The sequence below is a fragment of the Cuculus canorus genome, chromosome 11 (assembly GCF_017976375.1).
Source record: "Cuculus canorus isolate bCucCan1 chromosome 11, bCucCan1.pri, whole genome shotgun sequence".
NCBI lineage: Eukaryota > Metazoa > Chordata > Aves > Cuculiformes > Cuculidae > Cuculus > Cuculus canorus.
The window spans coordinates 4960083-4979212 of NC_071411.1; the positions used below are offsets into that span (position 1 = coordinate 4960083).

At 35.1% G+C, this 19130-nt stretch overlaps 1 protein-coding gene across 17 annotated transcripts in view; it reads right to left on the reverse strand.

Moving 5' to 3' along the window:
* The window catches only part of ERC2 (ELKS/RAB6-interacting/CAST family member 2), a 416897-nt gene that overhangs the window by 90430 nt on the left and 307337 nt on the right, over nucleotides 1-19130 (reverse strand). For all 17 annotated transcript variants that reach the window (XR_008451688.1, XR_008451687.1, XR_008451686.1 and 14 more), the window contains one exon: nucleotides 16444-16509. Coding sequence is in view for 1 of the 17 variants with exons in the window: in XM_054076666.1 (XP_053932641.1) it covers nucleotides 16483-16509 (27 nt within the window). In the remaining 16 variants the exon portion in view is untranslated. The remainder of the gene's footprint in view (nucleotides 1-16443; nucleotides 16510-19130) is intronic.

A 19130-nucleotide genomic window follows, 5' to 3' on the forward strand; every position in this document is an offset into this window, starting at 1 on the left:
CACAAACGGTTTTCAGAAATTGAGATGGATTACTTTATTTCCATGTACTGAAGTCCCACCAGAAAATGTCACCCAGCTAGAAATGCAATCAGGACTTGAAAACTGACTCTTTCAAGATTCGCATCGCACCTGGGAAGAAAGGAGGGGCACAGACCTAATCAAGGTAGCAGAGTCAAAGTTATGTACATTTCAAAATGGAATTTTAACTTGAAGTTCTAATACTGGCTCAACTTTGGAAACTGCAAACAAAACAGTCATTGCTAACAATCAATAATTTTATGAATTGCTTTTTAGACAACAATATACAAACAAAACACAAAGTGTTTTTTTAACTACTGGGATATAAATATGATGTAACTAAACACCATGATATCTGTTTTCTACCTTACAATGGATTTAGGGGACTCAATTTAGCAATCTCCTTTCAACACTTTTAATTATTGTTATTATTTGATTAATTAAATGACAAATTTGAAAAAGAATTATTTATTATTGAAGAAGACTCAAGCCAGGGGAAATTTTCCTTTTGTTCAAGAAAACAAAAAGGGGCACTTGCTCCATCTTAGCCCCACCTGCCCCATAAATAAATAAATAACATCTTTTTGTTTATGGCAAGATGCCAAAACTTAAATTGGCCTCCATGAGAGGCTGATAGAGGTGTTTTAGTCACTACCACTTTGTTTGAAAAATTGAATGAAAACCAGGGAGGATAAAAATGTCTTGGTTTACATTCACTAATATGTAAGAGAAAAGAAAGAGTCATAACGGATACAGTGAGTGCAGCTATGCCAAAATAGTTTAGAGGCTGTCTGCTTAAAATCAATGAAGGAGAAGAAAGGTCTGAAAATTCTTTTTGCAAACAGGGATGTTCTAATGGCTTTTCATTAGTTTAATTGGTTGGAACTGACACTGGACCTTTTCAGAAATGAGCTGAAGTCTTATTAAAAGTTTGAAGAACTTTAATAAAGCATAATTTCTTTATGTGCTCTAAATTTACTGTAAATTCCTTGCTTTCTTAGAATGACCTCACAGTATTCCACCAAACCCTCCTCAAGATTTTCCCACTAAGGGGGCTCTAATTCACTCCCTCTTTTCATTTCTCCTGGAGCCTCTGCGTACTACAAAGTTCCATAAAGGCAATACGGTCTGTAAGTCCCAGAAAGGAACAGAACAAAGAACTTTGATTAGAATGCTTTCTTCAGATTTGTAATTTGCTGCGTGGCAGTCACACAGCAGCTTGCTGGTACCTAAAATAGGTGTCCTCCTTTCAAGGGTCACACTATCAGTGCTCAAGGACAATCTTATTTCTTAATAAGCTTTAATTAAATTAACTCTTATTTGTCTTTCTGAAAGATCTCCTAAATACATTATTTAATATGCATTTGGATGAAAGCCTATGAAGAAGTCTCTATTTAAATTCCTGTTGCTTAAATGATTCCCGATGCATAAAATTAGCGTGCTTTTAAGAAGAATTTTCTATTCAGCTTTCTGGAATGTATAAAATTCATACAAATACTATTCTATAAGAGGAGCCCCATGTAAAGTATGGATTGATTTAGGTTGTTATCATCTTAAGAACTAATATGTCTTGTTCAAAGTTGTTTTCCTGAAAAAGACAATGGGTGAGGTAGTGATTTCAAGGGCTAAAAATACACTTGAGCATGATCAAAGGTTGATGCTCATGCTTGAGCATGATCATACTGTACACCAACAGGCAACAGTTCATTTTTATAACAATACAGATATAGGACAGTTCCTGAAGATTCAAAAAACAGCTTCTGCAAATGTGAGACAATGCTCATTTGAGTGTACTATAAATTTAAAATAGCAAAGTTAATATATTTATTATTTTAAACGCGATAGAGAGGTTAGGAATAGGTGATCAAGGAGACAAGTTAAATCCTACTGAAAATAAGTTGAATTCTTTTAAACTTCAATTGCAACTGAATATGAAGTTTTGTTATTTTGAAAACGTTTTGGCGTTTGTTGAACTAAAACTGAAACACTGTTTTAATCACAGTCAAACCCAATACAGAGATGAATTGAAAAGTTTACTGGTTCAATCCCCTGGCAAGAAAATTTAGCAACGACATTTTTTAAAGTCACTAAAAAGCTGGGGGATTAGTTTCTGATCTCATGTATAGTTTGGAAATATACCTTATCGGGTTCGTTTATTCCTCATGCAATTTAAATGGCTTCCAGTGGATTTAAGCAGATGCTAGAGCTGGTACTCTGTTTTTAAAAGAATGCCATTCATCATTGTACATAATAAAAAAACCAAAAAACAAATCAAACTAGATGAGAAGAAACCAGATCTGAGCATTTCTTTAGCCTTAAATTCTGAAAATCTTCAGTATCTGCCAAAGGACATCGGATCATTTCATCAATGGATTATTGGCCCACTATATTTAACAGCATTTGAAAAAATAAGAGGTACAAAGTTTCATGTAAAATTTTCATGTTACTTACCTTTATTAGCATTTTGTATCAGGACAGCTTACTTTTCATCGTGCTGAGTACAGAAGCAGATTGGCTATAAGCAATTATTAATTTTAAGTATCACGAAGCATAAAGTGGTCTGTAAAGAAGGCCTTTTTGGCAGCAACTGTGAAAACTGAACCAAGGTCTTTGAGGATTAATCTGCTGCTGAATGTGGTCTTACAAGTGCAGCTTTGGAAATGAAGATAAAAGAAACTGCTGCTGTCCAACCACAAATCACTTCGGATTAAAACACAAAAAAAGACTGATAAGTCATCAAAAAGGCAAATCATAATCATAAGGAATGACAAGAAAAAAGATCTGTTGAATCACTTCCAAGGGTCAGATGATGTCCTCTTATTTTGTGCCTTTTAGTTTGCAATTACTTGAGTGCATTTTGTCTCAAGAAGCGGATATACATGAAGACAATTTTCTTTAGATAGATTTACACATATCTCGCAAGATTATGATTTAAATCAAGTACAAAGCTCAATTTCAGCATTCCTTATTACTAGCCATATTACAAAGAACAGCAAATTGGGAGGTAAAGCTGCTTTAGCAGTGATGCTTATCTGACTTCAACACATCTTTCTTCATATTTCAATCAAATAACAGCTGCTGTCACCCTACTGAGAAAATAATGACAGCAGAGCACATGGCAAACTTTAAAACTGCTAACACAGGAGACTTATTGTGGAAATAATTCATCTGCAGTTAAACTTCACATACAGGAAAGCCTGTCTCAGGTGAAAGGATGGAATTAGCAGTAATATTCTTTCAAAGTCTTGTGCTCCCTTTCCAGGACAGCTGTGAGCCAGAACAAGGCTTGTTCTACAGGTGATGCACCTTGATCTCCAGATAACCACAGACAGACTTCTAACAGCCAGGCTGCCTAATGATTACAAATTACTAAATACAACAGTGTCTCACCAACGACCTTTAAGACAAACTGCAGTGTGCTTTAATAAAGACAACAATAATAACAAAAAGTGAGTTTTTTATAATAAAATAACTCTTTCTATTACCTTTGAACCTGCAATTTGGTGCAGGGGCATTGCTTGTTTGTTTGTTTTGATAACTTTGTTTTTAATAGCAGTAAGAATTAATTCTACCATTCAATGACTTATTTGGAGAAACATGTTCCTTTAGGAAAAAGATATAAAATAATACAACAATCTTCTAAATAAAATGCAATAGTGAAAAGCAATCACCTCAACTGTAGGACAGTGCACTGAAACATCATGTCCATGAGAGGAAGGAAAGAATTCCCTGGACTTACTAGCTTAAACAAGGACCTTCTGTAGCTTTCTATTTGATGCAGACAAGAAGATGGTAAAAGTCTTGTAACTATACACTTCAATGGATCTAATCATATTCAGTTTTCAACATGAACGAGATCCTGTATGTTCAAAAACATGTATGTTTCAAAACATACACTTTCTTTAATACACGTAAAATATAATGTCTTTGGAAGTTATATAAACATTACAACAAAGAAATGAACTAATTTTAGGAGTATAAGTACCGTTCTCCTCTACAAGTAAGATAGGGAAAATGAAAAGTGAAAATCCTTCTAGGATTTCATATCATTCCTATTGGTTCCAGGAAGGAGTTGCTAATATGTAAAATCTCTAAAGATTTAAACAACAAACCACAAGGACCAACATACTGACCTTCAACCTAAAATAACTTTTACTATATATTGGCCTTACTCATATGGTTGTTTCTTTGCCTTGATAAATAAAACAGAATATTAAGCATACTGTATGCTGTATCTTTGTTAACATAAGAAATTCCCATGAAGAAACGTGTGTAAGGAATACCTCAGACCTGGATGTGCTCACTTTGCCAGTTGCTAACCACTTTGGTAAGTAAAACTTCCTGCCAATATGAACAACCAGATCCTTTGGGAAGGAAAGCTGGCATGCTCTAACTCAACACGTTGGCCTTCATACCACACAGCTAGTTAAAGAGACATTCACAAACACATACGCCAGCACCCACGTGCTCTGCTTAAACTGCAGATGAACAGCAAACTGAGACGTTATTCCCGTGTGTGTCCTTTATACCCCCTTCCTTCTTTCACTGCTCAGAGGCTGCTACTGGTTGTGCTACGCTCACAACGTAACAAAGACTATTTGACAATGCCTACAATAAAAAAAAAGATACAAACGGTATGGCTAAATATGCAAATTAAATGGGATGGATAAATGCCAAATGGATTTACATTCATGTGGGTTCAGTTCTGGTATGAGTGATTGGAATGACTGACTCTGAAAGCTTCCAGTCACACTGTATAAATAGGTATGAATAAAAATCTTTGCCACAATTACTCAATTCCCTGACCCTGGCAGGAAAGTCAAGCCAACTGACCAAAAGAATTTAGATTTAGACTCCCTTGAACGTGTCAGGATAATAAAATAGTACACTAATAAATATATTTTATTTGCTAAACAAAATTCCTTGTCATTTATTCTTTCAACCCAAGCACTGATATATTTCTGTTTCAATGCACGTCAAATTTCCAAGCATTCAAAAGGAGAAACAACATAATCAGCACAATATATTTACTTTTCCAGGCTTACAGTATGCTTGTAATCATAAACCAATAACATGTAGCACATATGGCAAGGCAATTAATGAGCATTCCTTGAAGCTGCAGTAAATAGGAATAGCAAATCAAAACATGCCCTTATAGAACCAGGAAATTATGTCAGAAGCCATCTCATCATCTTTATATATATATATTTTTTTAAATAAGCAGATTGACTGGCGGACTCATTTCCAGTGATGACACTGTAAGCATCTTGATTTTTTATTTTAGCTCAATGGGCACAGAGTAATTTATTGAGCACTAGACAACCTACCAGATTCCTACCTGGAAACTCAATAAACAGCGCTGCCCTAACCACAAAACCGAAATAGCTGAGTTTATACCTTTAAGGCTTCTGCGCAACAGGCCCTCTTTTTACTAAGTGGCAAACCCCTGAGAAAACACTACTGACCTGATCTGAAATCTGGTAGACTTGATTTTTGCCCTGACATAAAGAAAGCTTAAATCTGGTGAATCAAACTCTCTCATTTTTTTTAGCATTGGGAATTCTTTGATGGCGTACTGGTATTTCAGTTGTATTCTTTACCACGATATAACTCTTACACCACAGGAATGCAAATAATACACAATTCTAAGAAAATCAGAAGAAAAGGGAAATTTACTAGATTTCAAATGACAAAAATGCAGCTATCAAAAAAGTACATTACTTCATGGTACCCCTAGGCATGTGTTGTAAAACAAATTATAGTAAATGTTAATGCACTGAGTCACAGTAATATTGAGAAATCAATATTTTCAAATCCAGGTACAAAAACATAATATATGCACAAAACTTTTTGATGCTTTATTTACATTTGATTCATTTTTTCAATCTCCATGAACGTACTGGGCTCTATGTTCAGGAAAAACTACATAAAAGATTTGGAAATATGTGCTAAAACATACTGCATTCCGGCTTTATGTTAATTTTTTTTTATGATGCATTAATTTTGCTTTAAATTTGAGTTCTTTCTCCTAAATCTGCAAAGCTTTGATTACTGACTCTGGAGCACATAGATGTTCACATCATAAAGTTATTTAAACTATGCGCACACCCTGCAGACTAGTAAATGCCAAATTTTCCCATTGTTTCCCAGGTTGTGTCCTGTTTTGGATATCATACAAGCTGTCTTGTGCAATACAACATCATCTTTGCCAGAAATTGCTAAAGTGAGAACAAGTGCTTAAGACTGACTTTAGCAATTGCCTTGAAAGTTGTCAATAAGGATCTAAAGTCCTTATTAAGTCACACACCAGAAGTCCTGAATCATTCCCGATTTCATAAGAGTAAATTTATACTGAGCCCTAATAACTTGAAGAGAGTAAAGAAGTAACAACTATTTTTATATCTCTCAGTTCTTTGTTGTTCTCCCCCATCCTAATTCTTTCCCTGAAGCTCTTACCATACCACTTCTTTACCAATTTCATTGGACATAACCCAAATAACCTGTTTCGTCATTGACCTTCTCACTCCATCATCTCAGTTGTTCAATCTTGCCAAAGCAAACTACAAACTACTGGTGCTAAAACTAGCCAGGTTCTCCAGCTCCTTCCTGCTTCCACCTGCATGAAAACACACTGGTCAGCCAGTCTGTCTCTCTCTCAATCACACACAACAATCACAGGTTTGAAGAAATCTCTTCTATTCAATCTGCAGTCTCAGAAAGCCAATACTCAACTTCGTCATCTACATCTCTTCCTTTTCACTGACATATCAGTCACCCAAAACTATCATTCCTGTTCAAGACTGACAGTGGAAATGAAAAAGCAGAAGCAAAAGACAGCACATTTATTTAGCCAATATTGTTACTTTTGATCCAAGCACAACCGTATACAGTTATTTGATGATGTTTCCAGTTCCTTTATAATCGTGGCGAAAGTAATTATTATTCTACAAAGAAGAGAACATATTTCCTGCCACTTTATTATGCTCCATCTTTTACCCAGGATAGCTGTATCTTCCCGTGATCTTAATTCAAGGATCATTACCTTATAAAAATTGTAGTGTTGTCACAACCATTGACACTTTTAGTAATCTGACAGAACTCACACAGTTCTTCAGGAATGTAATTATCAATAAGTAAAAGAAATAAGATCATCTACTACCAGAATCTACATCTCACCATGTTAATCATATGCTGGCTGATGTGATTAAATCAGTCAAAACCCACCCACCTATAAAGGAACACGAAATAGTTTTAAAATGTAGATTTAATGTCATATCGTAATATAAATTTGTACATATGCCATATACAAAAGCACTGATTGCAAAAAGATACTTGGAAACGAAAGCAGCCTTTTGCATGATCCCACTTCCTGTAAGTGGTTTAAAGCTATTTTTTTCAATTTTAACGCACTATTTCAAACCACCATCTGGGCAAAACATGCTTTTAAAACAGCACAGTGATTTATTTATTGCTTGCACTGATATTTGGCAATAAAAATATGCATGCAACAGCTTTGTGCAAAACTATTGCAAAGACATTTGGAAAACTAAGTACTTGTAAAAGACAGTTTGTTAAGAAAGAAGACAGGTAGTAACATGTTGTTTTTGAATGACATGTCTAAGTTGCAACAGCAGCTTCCAGGAATCATTTATATTTGAAAAATCCCTACTTTGACCTCCTTTTCCCCAGCTTGCTTTCTGGCAGATATCAGTACATGAAAAATGAACCTAATTTAAGTGGGCTGAATGCCAGAGCGCCTGTTAAAAAGAGCACCTGATTGTACGTTAGGTGAGAGGTCAGTGACACCGAACACCAGCAGGTGTAATAACAACCCCAGGCTTTTTGTAAAGGAAATGCAAACAAGAATTCACCTGAGGACATTGAGGATAGTGCCTATCTGCTTAGGGACCAAGTGATTGGCAGCCAGGATTGCACATCAGCACACTTGGCAATGCCTTCTTAAGCTATATCATGACAGGACTTCAAGCGGTATGTCATGAAAGATGGAGTCTTTAGCTAAAAACATAAACCAACCCCAAAACTACTCACTGAAGAAGAAAGCAGCTTTTCTGCTATTAAAAAAGCCTCAAAATACACTGAATAAATCGTTCTGCATCTCCGCACCTGTTTTCTGCTTGCTACAAAGCCTTTATTCATCTGTCATCATGTAAAACACCAGCCTTGGAAATACATGATCATTAATCTTTGAAACATTTACCAAGAGAATAGTAAGTTCTTGCAAACTCTGCACACTCTACCCACCATTTGTGGAAAGAACGTAAAAAACAATAAGTAAATAACATTTTAAAACACTGTTGTCGCATCTTATTAAATTAATGTGCCAAACATCTCTCCTGTAGATTTGGAGGCTTTATGTTCCAGCTACTGCTTTTTGATCCAAGGAAAAGTGACTGGCTCATAAATAATATTTCTCTTAAACAGAAGCTCACTATAATCACATTATAATACCAACACCAAAGCACACAGTGCAGTCTTGTAACAGACAACTACAAAGACAATATCTAATACAGCTTTTATAGATTTGAAGGGCTTTATGCAGTTTCATAAGGTGCATACTATTCCTTCAGAGAATTCCACGTTCTAAGACAATTTAGTAACAACTTAAGTGCATCAGATCACACAACTTCATGAATCTGAATGCACAAACACCCCATTGGAAATATTTCTAATACCAGTTTATTAACCAAAGTTTGTTTCGCGGCTGCTAAGCAGATAGATAGTTTTGTCCAATCAGCCCTTTTAGGGGAGAATGTACTTATGTGTTAATCACCTGCTGGGTGGTGGTGGGGAATCTATCCTTTGATCAAAGGGAGACATACTGGTTTTACTTTACATCCCGTCTCTCTCGCTCTCAACTGGCCCATAGCTGGAGGTATTCATTTCAGGACTTTTCTTTATTCCCAGTATTCTGTTACTTGCTACATAGCACCACCCAAGACATCAGGACTAAATCCAAACACTCTTTGTGGTAGCCCATATGACAGCCTTCAAAATGGAAACAATATTTCAGTGGAACCTGTAAGATCAAGTTTGCTGCAATCCTACAACACATGCAGCTTTTGAACACTTCAATGTAAGATCAAAGTACGCCGGACAGAGTCAAGGAGAGAACCAGTACATTTAGACCTATCAGTCCTCAAGGAGAAACAGAGTACATAAGTACAGTTGACAGTAGTCATTACGTCCTGGCGCTAACAGCAATTAAATACAGCAAAGGAGCTCATGTTTTTTCCTCTGTAGATTATCTTTCTTCTGTAACTAAGTCACGGCTCTCGCTCAGCTCGTCTTAAAATATGTTCTTGGAGACTACAATTCTTTCAAGAAGGAAAGAAAGGGTATTTTTCTTATGATTCTTGTATTGAAGAACCATTTCCAGACAAAACTTAAAACTTCATTCAAACAATAAGACTGTATCTGTGGAGGGCTCACATAAAACTTTAGTAGTTTTCATATTAAGATCTGTCTGTCCTATAAAACTAAAAGGCAAGGTACTCTAAGACACTGTAATATTTCAACACATGGTCTTCACTTCTTCCAATTATAAATTAGGGGACTTATTGAACACGTAGAAGAGATGTAACTGAAAAAAGAATTAACCCTCTGAGAATGAGCCCTTCTCTCCCTCATTATCAGCTGCAGGCTTGGTTTTTTTCGGTTTGTAGGTTCAATTCTATAACTATTGCTATTAGTAGTGGGTTTTTTTAGCATTTATCTTTTTTTCTTAAAATAAATGGCAATTCAAGTTCTAAATAATTTTCCATCTATTAATTACACACTAGAAATACATTACAAGCCTCAAGGTAAATTGATTATCAGCTCTGTAATTGTAAACAGTTAATTGGGATTATAAAATAGTTAACACCAAGACAATCTTTTATTAAAGTTACTGCCTACTGCAGGTAGGACATAATACTCAATTATATTAAAAAATATAAGGGCAATCTCAGAGCACTTTCCATCCAAAAGGCTTGAACACAACTTAATTCCATCAAAATGTTAGGATCTGTTATTACTTACACAGGTATGAATTCCTGTAGGGGTATAGAACTAATGTAAGTCGGACCTAAAGCCTCTAACTGCCATAATCAAAATCATCCTACCTAATAGAATTCCTAAATCATTAAAAACTTGCCTCAGTATTTGCATTTGACCCTATCCGTATTCTCAGAACAAAATGAATCCTCATGAAAAGCTCACATGCGGGACCCAGGGCAACAGATGTAAAACCCAACACAAAGAATGCGACTGTATTGCACTTCTTTGATGGCTCCAACAAATAAAGATTTAGGCTTCAGCCACATTCGGGAACAGGAGACATTCATAAACACTTCTAGATAGACTTTAGGATCTGCTATAAAGAGCAAAGCTTTCAGCTTTGTTTGCGATTTATCACCTAATGCATTTCAAGGTCCTGGAACCGTGTGTGGCAAAACTAATTATATCATTAACATAAGTGGCCCAGCAAAGACTTATTGCAAGATCTATCCAAACTGGGGGTTTGTTGTGGTTTGTGTTTTTCTTGGGAGGAAAGAGGGCTAAAGAACTGGTTTTCCTAGAATTTAGCAGAGATTTACTCCAAAATTACAGCTTCTATATAAAAGGGAAAATACCATTTATTACTGTTCTCCATGCTTGCATCTGGTAAGAATATGTCTATCAGCAAAATGAACAAAGACGCTCTGATTCTGATTAGTCAAACAAGAAAAGTGCACTGGTTTAGTTTAAATTATTTTAATAACCTGATTACCTAAATTGGTGCAAGAACCTTTGAAGATCAAGTGATTTCAGCAAGGATCTTTTTGTTGGACGCAATTCTCTTCCAGACTGAACTTTTCCACTTGTAGATGTTACCACCACCAGCTTCTCTTCACTACCCATCAGCTCAATGTGACCCCACAATTTCTAACTGAAAAGTCAGTGTGTTCTCTAACCCGCACCAGGCAATGATAACCAGGCCTGGATGATGACTGTACTCTGCTGAACATTTTCTTTTGTATTTTTCATAAGCTTCCCAGAGCAATTTATTAAAAGCTCATGTTTATTCAAAACTGACTGGTTTTAATAGTTTAATATTTAACTGTAAAATCTTACATTCAAAAGTTTAAGCCCTACGATCTTTGATTAGCTCTGTAAGTCAGGTGATACTTCTGCTTTCAAAAAACCCAAGAAATTGCAAGAGGAATGCTGTGCAGCCCGTTCCATATGCACATACTCTAAAATTCATAACCAACTGCTTGAAACTGTTTTCAAGACAAATAACAGTAATTTCACACATTCCCAAGAATATTTGTAAAAGTGCAATCCAACAAAACACAATTCATCGCTGAATTAATCTCTTTAAAGCCGATTTTTCTACTTTTTTCAAGATGTCAGCTTAGCTTCAGTTATTAAACTATATCTAGATTATGTGATTGCTTCTTTTGGTGTGAAGTCATTAATTATCTACTCCTGTTTATATCAAGCATAACATTTTGAACCAAAGCTTAGGTGTGAAAATACATACTGCCTTTTCTCACTTCCTGTGATGTGAAAAACTGCTCTACTAGAGCAATCTGTTATTTATTTTTACTACGGAAGATTATAAAAAAGCAGTTCTGATGACTGTAGGCCCCGTGACTGTTGTCTTTAGGCTGAGTACTTGAAAAGCTTTGAAGTTCAGTTCATCAGCTACATTTTCAGATTGTTTGCACACCTTCTGCACCTGCAATGAAGAAGCTGAGGCCAAAGTTCAGGCTGAATGGCCCGACTCACACAGCTAAAATACAAGTGACAGACAAAAAAACTATTGAATTCATATAATAAAGTTCTATAGGTAGACATGAGGGTGATTTGGTGTCTCATAAATACCAAGGCTAAGATAAGATAAACGCCTGTTGGAGTAAGGTAAAAGATATCTAGTTTGTACAAATCTCTTTGAGAATACATATGTGTATACACACAGATTTTTGTCTGCTAAGACTATGAACAAATAAAAAGACAGAAACTGCTCCAAGTGAAAACTTAACAGTACTGAAATAAATAACAGACTCTCCTCGACTTCAGCAGACCCAGGGTTTCAACTTCTGACCTTAACTCTAATGTATTTGGTCATGGCAGGGTTGTAACAGAAAGTTAAGAACTGCTTTTTCAAAAGAACAATGGTAATCATCTTTATTGATCTTCCATTCCATAGGAAACTCAGGAAAAGTTTCATGTTTGTCAAGCAATTCACTGATTCGCAGTGTATAATCAATAAAAAGTAACCAAATATAAAAAATAAGTTCCTAAGTATTATTACTGCAAAAGCTCTGATTTCGATGATGGACAAATACTGGCAGTAGTATCTGACATCTTTAAGAAAAAAAGAAAGGTAACTTTTTAATGAATATAAGATTTCCCCAATCAAATAAGAACTCCAAAAGTCCTCCATTTTGAATACAACTACTTTAACAGGAGTGGAGACTAGTCACAAATCTGTCCATAGTCTGCCAAACAAGCATTCACAGGGAGGTTCCTCCTTTTGTTTAGTAAAAATCAAATTGCAGTAAAACAACAACTATGTCTGAAAATTCACAAATCCAAAATGCCCTTGGGCTCCAGACAACGTAGCAACACCCATTTAACTAATTAAGCATAGAGCTAGTATTCATACGCTCCATGAAAGAACTAAAATGAGCACTGGAAACTTTCATGCTCCTTATTTTTCCATTGCTTTGCATGCTACCAAGATTCATTTCAATGTTAACATCTTTTTTTTCCAAAACAGGCTAAACAAAATATCCAAACATAAAGAAAAATAAATAATTCACAAATATCTTGACTTGAAATAAGGAAAACAAAAAGCAGAATAATAGCTAATATGTAATATCTTTGAACACATCCTTATATACTAACAGGACCAAATTTTGTTATGCTTTCTTCTGCCTTTGGTAGGGACATCTTGAAAGGAAACTGTTTACCACATCTCAGCAAAAACAAACTAGGCACCGCATTTGATTTAAAACAGCGTGTCCTCCTCCTCCCTGAAAACACACCCAAAACACAGGCAACAGACAGAAGTGAACAGTGAATATTTGCCTGAGCAATAATTAAGAAACTTCACTTCTTTGCCTATTCTGCTTTGAAGGTTCAGTGCTGTTTTAAGGGTCTTAACATTATGAAGAGTGAAATCAGCTCCTTCCTACATAGAGATGAAGATACATCTCTTTCCCATTCTATTTATCTAGTCTTCGGATCTATCTCAACAGGCTGCTGAAAGTTCACCAGTTCAACCACTCATCCACTCCACTGCTATCATGCAAAAAGAGCCGACTCCTCCTGCCTAATCCTGCAGCCTCAGTGCAATGAAGATAATGGGAGTGAACTCTGCACCCGTCATTCCTGGTTTAGCTTTATCACCTTGCCTTGGTGAGAAGAGCATCCTCTTACATGCACTGACAAAAACACAGGACAGAGTTCTCCGTAGTGAAGAATTCATGCCTAGAATTTTAAAACTCTGCACAGAAATTGATATATTGTAATCACTTGGATATTCTACTCATCTTCACAATGCCACTTTTAAATAGTAACATTAACATTCAAGAGAGCTTATTTTACTCTGATTACTAACCATCTGAGCTATTAAATACACTTAGCCTTGAGCCACATGCATCCAAGACATCTTGTGTATCTGATTTAAATAGAATTTATTAAATAATAATAGAATATTATTAAATATTATTTAATATATTATTAAATAGTTATAGAATTTATTAAAATGTTCCAAAACTAAACCACAGGCAATATTCCTTTCAATCCATAACTACAGCACGGCAAAGTGGATTCTAAATGCAAGTTATAACAGAACTAGTTAGAAAGTCCAGACTTTTTACAAAGCAAATGAATGAGGAAACACAGCTATTTCACAAAGATGGTGTCTGCAAGATTCAATTGCACCAGCCTTTTCATCATCAATATTGATTGTTAAGTAGAAACAGGAAATAATCCAATTATCCAAAGTTTTTATTTCCTTAACAGATCCAGTTAATAATAATCTGGGGCTTTAGTCTATGTCACATGAAGTACCATAGAATTATCTTACAATCAAGTAATCTTTAGCTCCTGCACCACTCAAACATCAGGAAGTAGGAAGAAACACCGGAAAAGTAGTTTGTCATAACTTTTACTCCTCAAGAATACACCTAAGAACTTAATCCAGTTCCGCTCTGGTTTATTACAAGAGCTAAGTAGCTCGGTTCTACCTGAGCAACCCCGCTAGTGAGCTACATGAGTGGAGACGGCCAAATCAAGCTGTCACCTCTCAAGTAGCAATACAAGAGTTTATCCATTACAAAATATATAGTTAGAAAACGTAAGGGTCCCTTTTGTACTATACACCTGCAGCTCTTAACAGTGAATGTGAGAAAATTTAGCATTTTCTGAATGGTTTATAGGTCTGGAATCTAAATTATTTCGCCCCTCCTAGGGAAGCTTACGATATAAATTTTCACCTAATGATAGTCATTCCCTTACTGTGGATATTCTGCCTACAAGGAAGGTCTACTCAGGAGCTCAGCCTAGAGGCTATGCCTGCTACCAGCTGTTTGCTATACTGCCTTTGCAGTGCTCCCCCACCTGAAGAGAAACAGTAAACAAGTTATTTGTCAGCAGTCTGGTCTGTAATGGTACCAGATAAATTATGTTGGCGTTTGAACAGAAAAGTCAGAGAAGAATGTCTGGTTTTAAACTGGGAATATACAAAGGCCTGGAAAATAAAGAGAGATCTGCTCTCCACACCCAAAAGAGAAGAATGATGCTGACAAACAGCTGAAAATCACATTGCTTTCAAAAAAAATCAGAAACTGCTATTAAAATGTCATGCGGCCACAGTCAACAAAACTTGCTAATTACTTAAAACACAATGCTAAGAAAGCCCATAAACCTTTTTGACATTCTTATGTGAAAAAGAACAATTCTAGACTCTTTTTAAGGCTGTTTATTTTCAGGAAAGAAGAAATTGTAACTAAAAATAATAGAATATGAGTTTCCTACTGTTTGCTTTCCTACTGTTACCACGTGCGACATATTTGTCAATAAACACAGAGGTTACCTACACATACAACCTGTACAAGCATGACATTCAAAACTGAATCAGAACGCATAAAACAAAAAAAGGTTTATAACTATAGTCTGATAAAGGAGTTTGCTTTTTTTTAAGCGTTCATGGTATTACAGTGCCTGTTACTTTCTGTTGCAATTGATGAATCTTAAAATTCTCTGTGACAGAAGGCTACAACAGTTTAATATGTTTTTAAACAAACCAAATTATTCATGATGGATAGCGCTGATTTCGCATCTCACAACTATTCTTAAAAGCAGCTATATAAAAATAAAAAATCATTTTGGAGATTTTATTCCTGTCAAATAGAACGACTGACTTGTATCATGTTTTATATCACTACTGGAAATAAAACAAATCCTATAGTATTCAACCTGGTGTGATAGGGACCAAAGTAATATAACATATGGCATCTTTAATAACACATTAATATTTACTTGTAGATTTTACTCCTCTGAACAGTCCCACTGTAGTAAACAGAATTGTTCCAGTAAGTAGTGACATGACTTGATTTTCTACAAGCAAACCCCTAGGCCTGATATATCGTCTTAGCAATGTTGAGACCACAGTGATCACGAGCTACAAATTACCTACAGCTTCAAAGGCAAGCGCCAAAAAAAAGTGGATATGCATTGATCAATAGCTGACACACAGTAACAATACAGTATGTACTCATAACTGAGAGAGACAAAAAAAATAAGCTGCAACTTGTACTCATAAATATCAGAACGAAATTATTATATGGATGTGAGACCATCAGGTTATTTCAGGCAAAGAGCATCTATTGCATACACGGATTGTACTTTCCTGATCAAGCATGTGCTGTTTATTTTAGAATTTCAGTAGAATATTTTAGCTTAATAGTCTTATTTTTTCCCACGCATATTATAAATTCTATTCCATTAAAATCGTATGCTTAATCTGTGACAAACTTTAAGTATCAAACTTTCATACTCATTCTGCAATGATATTACAGTTATCTTACAGTGATTTACAAGATGATAAAGCGGATTGATACTAGTTTAAAGAAATGCCTATCTATTGAAACCAGACTATTGTTTAGACAGATAAAACCAGATACAAATACACTCCTTTTAAAGTTTTGAACTTACCTACACATTTAGCCATAAAAAGCTATGAAAAAAAATGAGCCATTAGACCATTAACACATTAGACGTAGTTTCTCACTGTCCATTGCATAATAGAAAACGTTTTTTTCAGGCTTCACAAACAAACATTTCAAGAAACAAACAGCTCCATGCAGTTTAAAATAAAACAATAAAAATTAGACTGCAACTTGAAAGAGATAGAAAAAAAGAGTGTCTCACCCCTCAAAACAAAACTGGAACTTTGGTTTACAGGAGCGGCTATGCCCATATACCCTCCTCGTCATCCTGTGTGCCAGACATGAGTTGATGCACAGAGAAGATGTTAGCATTGGAATGAAAGGAGAAAAGGTTAGTTACTTTGGTGCATATGAAATACAAATTCCTTGGCTGTTAAAAATATGGTTTTGGTTTGGTTTTTTTTGAATAGGTTTGTGTTAACGTATCAAGAATCTGCATCTATAGCAACCAAAAAACAAGAACAGTGACGTAAACTTTTTTCCCACCCAGTAAAAACAGTGTGTAGGAAGTAGATTATAAGATTAAATATTAAAAGATTATCTATTTTTCAATGGCACGCAATGCAAACCAACATTCACAGTAGAAACAGATCTAACCATGTAAGTAAGGAAAGTAATTACTATAATCAAGTTGTCTTACATTCTGTTAGGTTAAAAGATACGAAACTGCTGAATCTATCATTAAAGTGTATTTTTTTACCATGTTATCAATTAAACCTATCTTTTAAGCAATCCTTAAACACTGCACGCTGTTGAATATCATTACACAGTTTCTATAATTTTTTTTTTTAATTTTGGAATCATTAGGATTGCTCATGTATTTAGTGTTTTAACGAGAGGTAACAGTAATGGCAAATAACTAGAAACTATAATAATTTCATTAATTTGATTTTAAAACGTATTATTTTCCTGTAGACATGCTGAAAGCTTAAAGTCTTTCTTTACATTTATTAACAACTTCAAGTTAAAAAGAATAAAATAAAAAATATGAACTAAAACAGGAGAATTCAATGTTCTTCCCTGGCTATGTTTACTAAAGAATGCTTTTCTGAAATGATTATCTGCACACACAGATAAGCATGGGCGTATCTATATCTAGACATAGTTCTACCGTGCCAAATTCTGATGTGATACTCAGCTTCTAGAGCATTTAAAAATAAAATAAAATAAAACCATATCATTTTATATATCCTTAAAATTCACCCATTAATATTTTAGGAACATGAAAAAAAATATATTCTACAGTTTCAAATCCTTGGAAGTTAGCTGGGGTAACATATTGTTGGCACTTTATTAAACCGAAAAACTAAATAAAGTGAATGGTAATTAATTATGATTGAAATAGACAGGAATTTTAGCCTGAAAATATGCACTGCCAGTATCACTACTGTTCCTAGTCCATTCTTGGACTAAAAAAGAGCTCCCAGATGTCAAGTGTTATTAAAAACCAGATGTTAAGATAGATGTCGTGCGTGTTGCTGAATTAAGTAAAGAAATCTGACAGTCCACTATAAACTTAGCTATCATTTAACATGGAAGAAATATGGGTAAATTTTTTAGTTAACTTGGAACACATCTTAGTTATAAGCTCTGCACAACCGCACCACAAAGCAAAGATATAGTAAGGCCTGAGTGTTCTTATTTATTTTTGAAACAAAGGGACAGATTCTGCAAAACTTGCAATGATCTGGATTTGCCTCACTGAAAATACGGGTCCTTCCCCCTCAGTGCTCCAGGAGTTACTTTTATTCAGGCCTACTAACGCTAATTGAATTGACTTTGAAGTTGACTAGAGTTTTGCCAGACTAAAGGTTGAAGAAAGACTGAAAGATTTTGTTTCCACCAAGTAGTTTGATCCTATTTCACTAGCAGAATGCATTAGGTTAATCTTTGGTGATATCTTTAAAAACAGCAAAAATCAACAAAATGGGCAACGCAGTACATTTTCAAATGCCTCCTCCTAACTACATGCAGCTGCTTTGCTGTTTATTGTAATTCTTCAAACAGGCAAACGTTAATTTTTGAACTCCAGTTATTTGCGTGATCTCTTTTTGGCAGGATTCTAGAAGAGCTGAAAAATGAATTATTGTCAAATATTTTGAAAATGCATTATGGGAAATTACAGACTATAGAGTTTGACACTGATCCTGATATACAATAAGCAATAAATTAAAAACTGCAGCTCCGTTAATGTCAATCAACATCACTTTATTGAGTACTGATCCTGTCAAAAGAACTTTCTATCTTTTTCTATTACATAGAGACTCTTTTTGATAAGATAAGGGCTCTGAAATAATATGCTGAGATTTCTGCAAGACATTTGATTATGTGCCACAAGACACAGTGTCAGCAAAATTAGCTCTATATAGAATGAATGTTGCTGGAGAAGGAAGGGGACCTGCAAATTTTTCTCATCCCAAACTTGTTCTGTATTCCCACGACCTGAAAGGAAGCTCTGATGAAGACTGCTTGGAAAAGTGAACGTATTTGGGATTAGCTGAATTCGTATACATATTCGTATGACTGAAATCATGTATACAGTGTTATCATTTGAAAATGTACTGGGCAAATTTAGAAGACAGGGGATGGCCTGACCTTGTGTGCAATTAATTTGATATCTATGATATCAGAAAGGGCTTTACAGATGATGGTGGAAGTGAACATGTGATACTATCTTTAATTTACAGGGAAAAATACAGGTAGAGAAACAAAAAGTAAATAGTTTGCTATATCTCTATGCAGTAGCATACGACCACTAATAGAATTACACATCTGGTGCTCATGTCACACTCGTGAATATTTGAAAGACCGTAACCAGATCAGGAAATGGCTAAAAATTATTGAAAAATAAACTTGGCAGCGAGAAACAAAAGAGACTCAACCTAACTG